This window comes from Oenanthe melanoleuca, unplaced genomic scaffold (genome assembly GCF_029582105.1).
Source record: "Oenanthe melanoleuca isolate GR-GAL-2019-014 unplaced genomic scaffold, OMel1.0 S057, whole genome shotgun sequence".
NCBI lineage: Eukaryota > Metazoa > Chordata > Aves > Passeriformes > Muscicapidae > Oenanthe > Oenanthe melanoleuca.
The window spans coordinates 1-12112 of NW_026612706.1; the positions used below are offsets into that span (position 1 = coordinate 1).

Consider the following 12112-nt stretch of genomic DNA (forward strand, 5'->3'; position numbering starts at 1 on the left):
GGTGCTGGATTTTCATGACCTGTACACTTTGGGATTAAAATTACTTGGTTGCATATGTTGGTTCACTGAATGGTCAGTATTGGTAACCCATTTTTAGTTTTCACTGTTCATATTGCACTGGTTGGGTTTCAAAGTAATGCTGATTCTTTATCCATGGATGCTGGTGAGGGAAATGTGTATTGTTGGGGGGTTTTGTGGCTTCCATGAATTTTTACATTTGCAGAATTTGTGCTTTCTGTTTATGGGCAATTTAGTGCTTTGCCTTGCAGGGGTGTTCTTCATGTGCATATGGAATCTATTACACATGATTTGTAGACACTTTGTAGATTTTAAAAACAATGAAGAATGGGATTTCACAATATAGGAACTATGAACTAAGTTAAAACACCCTAAAAGTTTGAAAACTGTCTTCCTAAAAGTGGAAATGCATCAATATTTTGCAAACAGTGCTGGCTGTAGGGGTTTTAACTAAAGAAATGGGATATTCATCTGCTAAACTTTGAGGTTTGAGGTTTTTCTCATAATAACTCTGGCAAATTGTCCTCTTTGTGACCACTGAATAATCTTAGATGTTGGAGTCATGTGGTTCCATCAAAACATTTCGGAAGGAGTGTCAAGAGAACCCCCCACTTTTCCAGCTCACTCTTTCTGGTGCCAGGATAGAAAAAGTGCTGTGGGAAGGTCTTGTGGTAAACAGGAATGTGAGCTCTACAGAGCTTTGGAGAGAGAGATTACTGAACTTTGCCCTTGATACAGATACACTGGATCCCAAAGGTGGTGACAGTGGATGACATGCAATGGCTTTCAAAGAGCATGCTCCATACATTAATCTGGTCTGCTTTGTTAATTTGGTTTTAGCTATTTCCTTGGTCATGAACTTTCCCTCTTAGTTCCTTTGTCCTTTCTGGTTCCCCTCCAATTCCCTGCCAGTTCTAAACCACTTTTTCTTGTATTTCAGAGGCTTTCCTGAAGATATGGACATTCCTTGTTTCAGTCTACTCTTCCAAGACCTTTGTGTGCTGTAGACTTGTTAACATATATTTAAAGATCTCGATGCCTCCAGTGAATACTATGAGGAGAAAAAAAATAACATTATTTTTGGTCCAATATCTGTGGTGTCAAAGATTTTTTAAAATATTCATCCAACAACTTTGAGATACTCTCTACAGATCCTTATTTTCTGTCTTGGAATTTGGCCTTACCTTTCTTTCCATAGTCTTGGGAATATGAGTGTTGGGGATCTAATTAGCTCATACCCAAAAGAAGTATTTAGAATCCCACCATGGGGCATGAGCCACGGCATAGGATGATTGTAAATACAGCATGTTAGACTTAGGTCACAGCTTGGTCCCTCCTAATCCCATTTTGTAGCTTCTGAATTTTGCTGTTGGTGGGCTTTGCTTTTTTATTATGATTGTCAGTCTGCCTGAGGATGCTGTGGTCTGCCTTTAAGGCCTGTTACTTGTGATGACACTTAAAGCAGACATTCTGTGATCCTGTCTGAACTATGTCTGTTATGTGATTAGGGCCAGTCTCCTGTCACAAGGCACAACTTGAGAACAGCTATTTTCCCATCGTGCAGAGATGTGTGGCCTGATCAAAGGAAACATGTAATTATAAAAGCTGAAGCAAAGAATAATCTGCTTTTATTCATTGAATTTATGCCTTCTGATGCTCTGATCATCTGAGAGGACACAGACATCTACCTGGAGCTTGGATGAAAGCAGTGCTTTCTTGTAAAGTCAAGAGCCCTAATAGGACACCATGTACCTAGAATTTCCCTTTATAACTCCCCTTATGCACTCAGCTTTTCTTGTGCTGTCCTTGTTGCTCTGTAATGACTCAGAAGCAACTCTGGAATTAGCAATGTTCATGGGTTCTTAACGCTTCTGTGCCACTTACCTCCTACCTGGCATTCTCCTATTTCTCAAATGCATTTTTAGTATCTTTCTTCTGATCAGAAATGACACTCTGAGACTGGCAATGGAAAAGAATCCCTTTTCAGAATCTGCACTGTTAAAGACCTCCTCTAATAAACTGCAGTAAGTGCCTGTTTATTCTGCATGTGCTACCTACAGACACAGAATTTAGTGGAATGGGAGGCAGGTGAAAAGAATCTGTGTTAAGCCCCCATTACTACTTGTGAACTCCTGTGAGCTCATGATTTTCCTCACTTGCCCATTTCTGGGGAACTTCAGCCAGCCAGCCCTGGTATTCCAGAGTATTTCCTTTTTCAGGTATTTCCTTCACAAGGAAAGATAGGTAAGAATCAAACAGGCTGATCAGAGTTGTGAAAAGCTGTGTGAAGATGGTCAGTGTAGTTCAGAGCATGCGTGCAAGGGTCACATTTCACATTTACAAACCAGCATGGTAATTTCTCAGTTCAGTCATCCTGACAACTGCCAGTATAGAGGAAGATCTTTTTTCCCGAAGAGAACCCAGTTTGTAACTGGGATAAAAATCAGGATAAAAATCCTGAAAAAGCAGTGTCTGAGAAGTGCAGGTTGGAATTAGATGGATACAGACAGCTCCTTCAGCTGGAAAACTGATGTTGCGGTTCCATTTTTATTTTTAACTCAGAAAACATAGAACTGCAAACAGAACTATTCCTTTAGAGGCAGTGGAAACTCCTAAGATTCAAATACACAATAAGTGCTTAAGGAAATCGTCTGTTTCAGGTGCACTCCTCAGAAGTAGTTGTAGCAAGGTTGAATATGTAATCTCACATCATGGGAACACCATACATACATAGATTTTCCAATTTAAAACATGGACACGAACAAGAAGTTATAAATTGTTTTGCACTGAAACTCAAGGTCACTGCCAGCCTGCTGGAGCCCTGCAGCTGCTGCTGCTGTGTGGGGTCACCAGCGGCGGGTACCAGTGCCCTGGTGCTGCCGTTCACCAACAGAATCGGGGGGACATTCCCTTCAGCGCGCACACGCAGTGTGCGAGCACGGATGCCTTCCTCCATGGCTCTTTGTAAGGGGAAATGCCGACCCTCCACTGGCACCCAGCCGCGTCCTGGTGATGATTTGAAGCGCGGCGTTTGGTTTCCGTGCCTGCCCGGCGCGGCTGCAGCAGCACGCACCGGTACCCCCGGCACACTCCCCGAGCCCCCTGCCGCTCGGAGTCCGCACGGGCACGGTCACACGGGGGGCAAACGCCGGCGACACCCCTGGGGGAGCGCTCCGCGGGCACCATGGCTAGAGCGAGCCCCGCCCGGGGATGGCAGCAGCATCCCCCGCACGGCTGTGGGGTGGAAGGCGATGCCCGCGGGGATACCCGCATCGCAAGGCTCCCCTCGTCCCCGCAGCCCCCGGGCGCTCGGAGCGGGGGCGGGCGGACCCCTCCCCTCCTGTGCCCGTCCTCCCCGCCCCTGCCCCGCATTGGCTGCGGGCGCTGACGGGCAGCCGGGCCGCCCCTGCCCGCGGCCGCCCAGGGGCACTGCCCGCACTGGGGGTCCGGCCGCGCCGGGGAGCGGGGCTCAGTCGAGCTGTGTTGCCATGGGGGTGGAGATCGAGACCATCTCTCCGGGAGACGGTACGAGGCCGTGCGGGGAGCAGCCCTGCGGCGCGGGGACGGGGCGCTCGGTCCGGCCGGCAGCCGGGGGCTCCGGGAGCGAGGGAGCCGCGAACCCGGCGGCGGCAGCGCGGGGAGCGGGGAGGCGGCGGGCTGGGAGGGGAGGGGAGGGGAGGCACGGCCGCCCCCGCAGCCCCGCGGGCACGAACCCCCGATGCGGGAGAGGCGGAGCCGCCCGGGGTCGCGGCGGCGGCAGGGGCGGCGAGGGGCCGGGGTTTCTGTGGCATCCGCTGACAGCTGCGCGGCCCGAGCGCGGGGTCAGCGCCGGCGCCCGGCGGGGAGCCCAAACTTTCCCCGGTAGCGAGCCCGGCCTCGCCGGCGCTACCGGCCGTGCATGCCAGCATCCCCCGGCAAGGCACCGCCGCCTCCCGGTCCAGCGTGGGATGCTGGCGAGGGCTGATGTGCAGCCCGGGTGGCAGTCGCCTCTGCTTGGCGCACGCTTGGCTTTCGAGAGCCAGTTCGCGGTGTTCTGCTCTTCCTTGGCATTATAATATAATTCCATAAGGTTTTTGCGTTTGGGGTTTTTTAAAGAGAATGTAATTTTCTCTTTAAAATTTAAATCTCTGTAACATACATATGTAGCAATATAATAGGTCAGAGTCATCGTTGGCTAATATACAACCATAAACAATTTGTTCAAGTTGATCGCAGATTAAGTTTCTTGGCCCAGTATCTTTCCTTTCTTTATGTATGCTTTTAAATTGGCTTGTCCCTCTGTGCTGTTTAGCTCTAGATGAATTCTTTTCTTGATTGCACAGATGTAAAAGAAGAATACTTATACCCACATAAGTAATGGTGCTGAGTTGAGAGTAGGAAGGAGGGTGGAACTACCTCACAGTAGTACTTTCTATCTATTAGATAGATCAAGGCTGTCATTGTAAGTAATATGCGATTCCAAATAAGGCTGTATGGTTTAGTTCTCTTGGTTGCAAGTCTTAATCAAAATCAGCTGACTTTAAACACTGTCTTAAGCCACAGTGTGTCAGTGGTCTTGTGAATCTCTGCTTTTAATTTGGCTTTGATGTGAAATTATCCATCTTCATTGGCTTTGCTGGTGGTGCACTCACACAGCAGACTGTGTGTCCATAAGGTCTGAAACTGCTTTTCTCAGATCTCTGTATAATAATGGTTCATTTTAATAATACCTGTTTTACTGGGGGTAGGATTCATCTCACATAACTCTTCTCAGATTAGCTGCCTAGTCTAAAGCAGTCTTCTGGGTTTTCTTTGTGGCCATCTCCAGAGATTAATTTGTCTTGCCTTTCTCTGGATAGGCTGGCTTTCTCTCAAAGCTCTGCTAATTCTTTGCTGTCAATAGAGGAAGCCCAGGAGACTGGCATACGATCGCTGCCTGTGATTTAGATGGCTGTGAATTTAAAAGAGATGAATCCCACTTTAGCATACCATGGTGCCCTTACCAGATACCTGCCGTACTGCATTTTGTGCCATGTGCAGCTAGGAGTACTCCAGCAGCCAAGCCAATGAACAAGGCTGTGCAGGTGGTGCTTGGAAGCACCACTGTCTCAATTTTTGTGTTGTAAATCTTGGTTCATCATATTAGCCTGCCTTTTGCCTCTCACTGCTCATGTGGTTTTGGCATGTGAACCCAAAGACCATGGCTTGTGTGTTACCTGCTGATTTATACCCTGTGAAGTGCTCTGTAATGCAGAACTTGTTATCATGTTAATTCTGACCAAAGAGCCAGAGAGCCAACTAAGAGATGAGTTTCAGTTTCATAGAATTATAGAATGGTTTGGTTGGAAGGGACTTTAAATATCATCTTGTTACAACCTCCCTGCCATGGGCAGGATCACCTTCCACTAGACCAGGTTGCTTCAAGCCCTATCCAGGCTGACCTTGAACATTTCCAGGGATGGGGCATCCATAGCTTCTATGGGCAACCTAACTCAATCCCCACTTTTTGGCTTTCTGTCAAGGATGCTCCTTAATAATTAACGTCATTGATACTTTTAAATTCTTCTGAACGTGGGCACTCCCATGGCCAACCTTGAGAAATCAAGGTTAGCATCTTTAGTGCACCATTGGTACATAATTGAGCCTTGAAAATCATCCCTTAGCTTTTAGTGCCTTTGACAGTACCTGGAACAGGTAAAATGGAAATGGTAATTTAATTTTCCAGTGTCAAGCAAATAATTTAAGCTTTCTTTCCTTTCAGTAGGGACATTTTAGGAGGAGCTACCATGCTCTTAAAAGAACTCAGTGTACTACTGCTTTACTGTTGCCTGATGCTACAAAATTAAACTGCTTTTGTCTGTGAAAATTTCTGTAAAACCCATCCCTGCTAATTAAAGATGCCCTCACAGAGCTGTCTTTCTTGAGTGAAAGGCATTAGAGATGTCAATACAAATGGATTTTCTCACAATGTCAGACTGAGACTTTATTTGAAAAATTATAGCAAAAACATTCTGAGAATTATTTAAAGTTATAATTCATGAAGTTTTGACTGTCCTTTTGCACTTACAGAATGTAAATGCATATGTAATGGACACATATATAGAGAGAGTTATTTAAGAAAAGTACTAATTGGTTTAAAAGCTAAATAGTAGCCAAGCTGGAACTTCTACCCTAAACCATCCCATTCCTGTCTTGCATATTAGTGATTTAGTAACACAGTCATACAGTCATGGAGTTATTAGGGTTGGAAGAGACTTCTAAGATCGTAAAGTCCAACCGTAACCCAGCACCACCACCATGTTCACCATTAAACCATCTTCAGATGTCATATACATGTGTTTTTTGAACACTTGAAGGAATTGTGACTCCACCACTTGCCTGGGCAGTCAATGTTTTATAACCCAATGCTTTACAACCTTTTCTGTGAAGAAATGTTTGCTAATATCCAATCTAAACCTAACCCAGTGCAACATGAGACCGTTTCCCCTCCCTTTTTCCCTCACTTTTCCCCTCCACTTGTTCTCTGGGAGAAGGGACAACCTCCTGTCAGGAGGTACAGAGCAATAAGGTCCCCCTGAGCCTCCTTTTCTCCAGGCCAAACACCCCAACTCCCTCAGACAACTTGGATTTGTGCGCCAAGTTGTATGAGGAGCCACTTATATCTACAGCTGTCATGTGAATGTCTCAGGTATCCTAAAGTAACCAAATGGCTGATACCAGATCTCTGTTCAGCATTTTCCTCTTAAAAGATAAACTTGCATAATTAGGTCAATCAGAGAAAATAAAAGAATAACCTTTTATAATTTTAACAGGACGGACATTTCCAAAGAAGGGTCAGACGTGTGTGGTGCACTACACAGGTAAGGCATGTTCTGGATGCTCTCTCCATACAGCTGCTTCACATTCAAGAGTGATTGCCTGTTTCAGATGTCTGGTGTATTTTTGGTTTTGCTCTTTCACTCATGATCCACTGGATAATGTTTGGATGGGTTTCCTGCCTATTTTACTTCTAGCTGAGCTGTTCAGGCTGCTGTAGCTAGATATGCCTGCTGGCAGATTTGCCATGGGTAGTGTTCACTGGTAAGAGCTTTGCAGAAGAAGCTGCAGACCTGATTCATTAAGCCATCTTATTAGCTAGTGAAATTGAGCATGAAACAGTCAAAATGCTGGGTTCATATTTTTCCAGCCTCTGATCTTGACACAGACAATTAATGGTTGTATATATCTTAAAAGCATGTGTCCATGTATTAGCAGTAAAATTGATTCCAGATTGAAGACATCAATACCAGGTCTGTTTAAACACCTGCTTTATGGACTTTGTGCTAATTTTAAGTGGTGAGCTGGTTAATGGAGCTGCTTATGCTGAAGGAGAAAATGTTCTTTAAATCAGTTTATGGTGTTACATTTTGTACATAGTTATGTAAGTTGTCAAAAGGATGCAAAAATCTCTGCAGTCTGAGTCTCCAACTGGGAAGTTCACTTCAAGAGCTGCCATTTTTTGAGATGTTTTCCTTAAGAAGCTAACATGCAGGTTATGTAGGGATTGAAGCTTCTGATCTGGGCCTAGATAGTGAGGTAATGTTTTCCTCTCGTGTTCAGGATGACAGGAAAGTTCTCTCTGGTAACTGCTGCTTTCATCCAGTTTTGTACTTGCTTTTTAGAACTGGAGCAAGATGGGAACATTTTCCAATAAATATAGCTAATGAAGTAAACCTGTTTGTATTTTCAATAAACTTTTATATAATTTCAAAAATATTACCATTCAGAAGGTTATATGGGAGTTCGTCCACTGGCTTGGGGTGGAGGTTGTCTGGTTTTAAGCTCCCATGTATACATTTATATATTCAAGGTATTTTGATCTAATGAGGATTTCTGTTTTGAATTAGCAGATGTTAAACTCATGGATCTCTCATTCCAGTCTCAGCTCTTACAGACATTTCTCTGTAACTTAGATATGAAAATAGATGTTTTGAAATTATTTTTGTGAAGATGCTGAAAGATATGTTTCTCTTCCTGTCCAATCTTCAAAAGGTTTTATGAAATAAAATTGTCACCTCCCACCCCTAGTTAGTTCAAGATAAATTTAAATGTCAGAACCTAAATAGGCAAAAAAATTTGAGCCTGGTGGCTCCCACAAAGCACATTTTTTTCTGGATAACTTCAGAGAGTGTGAATGGTAAATGTGAAAAGATAACAAGATGCTGAGATGCTGCATACTCCTATTGATATTAGATAGTGTCTTAGATGAGGCTGTCGTAAGCTGGCTTTGACATAAAAGACTTTATAAAATCTCATTAAATCAATCTCTGGTGTAGACTGTGCTTTCTCCATATATCTTGCTGCTGGTGCTATGCAACATCTCTTGCCTCCCAAATTAGAACAGATATCAGGGGAGGCTCATCACCTCAGTTCCACTGCTGGTGCCAGCAGTCTTTGGTGTTGATGTTTTTAAATTGAGCCCATGGTTAAAGAGTTGCCTTCCAGTGATCTATAAAGCATGTGGGTAAGAGCATATGTAAGTGTTGAGTTTTAGTTTTAGTTTAGTTAGTTTAGTTTAGTTTAGTTAGTTTAGTTTTTAGTTTTATCTGGATCCAGTAGAGTTTTTTTTGTGCTGATTCTAGATGTGAGATTCTAGATGTGTCTGGTATTTATCTTGGAATGATCACTGTCTTATTTATAAGATCTTATTAGGCCTCAATGTTCCTAATAGTTATCCTCACCACACTCCTCAGAGTCCTGCTGTAGGAATAAGATAGCTAAATTACAGGGAAGTCTGCAGAGAAATCCAGAACCTCTGCCTTGGCACCTCAAATGAGAGTTAGGAAAAACTAAGACACCTAGGTCCAAGGAGTGATCCAGAAATGGTGCTTTTCAGAGCTACTTAATATTATATAGCATGTATAACTCTCAAGTTATGTCTATGTTTAGCTTATGTGACACTCTGGAGTTGGGCACAGATACCTGTGAGGAGGTATTGTATTATGGGAGGTGAGAGAAGCAGGCACTGACTGGACTCCATCAAGATCCAAAGATTGTCTAGATCCCCAAAGAAGCCTGACTTCACTGGAGTGCTTGGATCACAGCTCTGAATCCAGAATGAAGCAGAGCAAAGAACCAAAAACACTGTCTGTGGGAGCCCACTTGATGTGTAATAACTGAACAGTTGTTTCAGACATGGCAAACCTGCCTCCAGTTGGCTCTTGCAATAGAAGAGGGTTGTAGCTCTGCCTGCCACATCCTGAACTGCAGCCATTCCTGAGGAGAAGAAAGCTGACATTTCCCACTCCCTTCAGTTTAGCTTGGGACACTGAGCAGTGAAGAGTGCAAGAGCCATGGGCAAGAAAGGGAGCCGGCAAGAGGGTATTTGGTGCATGATATGCAGGGATATGGAAGGACTTGTGGTGTAATCCCTGTCTTTGGGGATTAATTCAATATCTTTTTTTTTAATCCTATGATTTTCCCATGTGGTGGTGCCAGCTGGGCAGGCTGTGTAACTTCTTGCAGTGGCCCTTCTGCTTTCGTACCAACACACACTGTGGTGATACAACTCCCTAGCACGAGCATGGTTGGTCCTGAAGAGGTATTTTTTGTGCATGCATAGAAAGAACATTGCCTGCCCACTAATTGTTTCTGTCTCAATGGAGAGAAGAGGCTAAAATGGGTTCTCCTCTGCCAGAGAAAGCTATGAATCTTAAGGGAGACTCCAGTGAGGAGTGGGCTGTGGGCTCTTTATTGTCTTATTTCCTCTCTTGCCTTTGCTCTCATAGGCATGCATTTACCATGTGATGGGGGATGATGGCTGAGAGCATGGACAGGAAGGGACTGCTGTTACTGCAGGACTAAAAGGCCTGTAGCAGCCCCCATTTTTTAGGAGTAAGCTGTCTGTATGACTTGTCCTGCTGGTCCAGAGAGGACTGAAGGCTGGGATTCCAGATGTTTGGCAGAGCTTTAGGGCTCTGTCTACTTGTCCTCCAGGATTTTATGATTCATCACCAAGGTAGAGATTCAGCAGGGTAGTTTCTAGTCTGACAACCCTACATGTTCTGGAGGAGTGGGAAGTGAGAACTGGAATCTCCTCAAGATGAAGGAGAGCTGTGATTGAATTTTACACTTCTGCTGTCAGCACTCCAGCTATTAGGCTGTTACATGTGGCAGCTTTTCCTCTTTCTCTCCTTGATCAACTGGATGCATAATCTGAGGGTATGGCATGGTCTGATTCCCAAAAGCATTGTGATGCCTTAAGGAACAGACCTAAGTTCCAGTGGCAGCAGGAGTTAAGGTGCAGCCTCACTAGGGAGCAGTTTTGAAAGGACCTCTTCCTTTCAACACATTGTTTTTAATTATTTTTCCCCTTAGGAGTAATTCTCAGCTGCTTTACAATTAGAGCAGGATTTTTGGATTACCCTTCAGAAGTACCTAATTGCCCTTTCATAAGATGCCTTAGTGCCTAACTTTGGTCCTGTAAATCACCTGCTAATTTTTCAGCTTTGCACAGCCTGATTTAAGTGCATAAATAGATGAACAGATAATTGCAGAAGATTAGATAGGGGAACTGTGATAGAACATGAAACCAAGTCTCAATCTTAGTATATGATGGAAAAATGTGGCCAGATTCCTGTATTTGTTCACAAATATAATAATTTCTTCTTAGTTTCCAACATTCATGTTGAGTCTCAAAAGTTACCTGACACAATATTACAGTAATGGGATTAATAGATAAGGCAAAGCACTGGCACTGAAATGCATTTGCAGCAGCACTGGTTTATGTCATGTTTTTTGTCACAGATTTCCTTGAGCAAGCTTCTCAAAGCCTTTGGCAATCTGCTTACTCCTTCTGTTTTCCATCTGCAAAATGATTGTCTGCCTCCTGTAGAGAGATTGCAGGGAGTTTGAGATATGAACTGCCTCCTTCTTCATGCCTGTTGTAATGGCAACCTAATCTTGATTGGGTCTTCAGGTTACATTGGGCTACTGACAGTAGTACAAGCAAACCAATTAATCCTGGAGTGCTTAAAAGGAATTAAGGCATTTTCTGCAGTTTTGTTTCCTGTGATTTAAATTTGTTGACTCTCGCAACAGGAATTAGCAGTGTAGAATTTTCAAAGATTTATGAAGATGATACAAAACATGACTTTCAGTTAGGAATGCCCTTCAACAAAACCTTCACTGAGGAGGGATATGCTCTGTCTGGAGACTGAGGTAAAACCTGCACTTCAGGAAGCTGAATCCCATTCCCAGCCCTTCTTCTGGATGATGGTGTGCCTTCACCATCTTTGTGTGTAATGAATCCAAATCTGCTCATGATAATGAAAGGACAGTTTTTTTTCCCAAAGTTATTCAGAGCTGACATTCTCTTGTGTTGTCCCATGTAGCTTGTGGCAGAGCTGAATTCTTAACCTCTTCATCTTTCTCCTTGGCCACCTGTAAAACTCTGATATTATAATCATCCTTTTTAAGGAACTGATGATAACCAGTGTTTTAGTCCTGGAACTGACTTATTTGAGTGAGACTGTAAAGACACAGTAAATCATTAATTATTTATTAAAATGAATTTCTCTCAGATTTTTCATAGGCTTTTTAGGCTAGGACTAGTGCCCCAAAATTGCACTAAATATATTTCCAAGAGAATAGAATACTTCAGTTAGAAGGGACTTAAAATTACCATCTCTTCCAACTGCCTGATAACATCAGGGCTGACCAAAAGTTAAAGTATGCTGTGAAGGTCATTGTCCAAATGCCTCTTATACAATGACTGGTTTGGGGGATTGACCACCTCTCCAGTGGTGGGCCCCCCACTCAGTGAAGAAATGCTGCCTAATGTCCAGTCTAAACCTCCCCTGGAGCAGTCTGGAACCATTCCCACATGTCCTGGATCACAGGGAGAAGAGCCCAGCACCTCCCCCCACCACTTCAATATTTCAATATTGAGAAGTTGATTTTTTTATTATTTTTTAATTAGTAAAGTGAAATTCCACATTGAAATAAATGAATACTACTACATTTATTGCAGCTGAGCTATAAAAATTCATTCTGTTTTAGGAAGCAGGGTTTTATTTAAAGCAGAACAAATGATTAATTGTTCTTTTCCTAGTGGTCTGAGGACAAATTTGTATCA

At 43.6% G+C, this 12112-nt stretch overlaps 1 protein-coding gene across 1 annotated transcript in view; it reads left to right on the forward strand.

Annotated features, from left to right (window-relative positions):
- Positions 1 to 3412: 3412 nt before the first annotated feature.
- The window catches only part of FKBP1B (FKBP prolyl isomerase 1B), a 45092-nt gene continuing 36392 nt past the window's right edge, over positions 3413 to 12112 (forward strand). The window contains exons 1-2 of the mRNA XM_056515750.1: positions 3413 to 3543; positions 6810 to 6857. Of these exons, the coding sequence (XP_056371725.1) occupies positions 3507 to 3543; positions 6810 to 6857 (85 nt within the window). The 5' untranslated portion in view covers positions 3413 to 3506. The remainder of the gene's footprint in view (positions 3544 to 6809; positions 6858 to 12112) is intronic.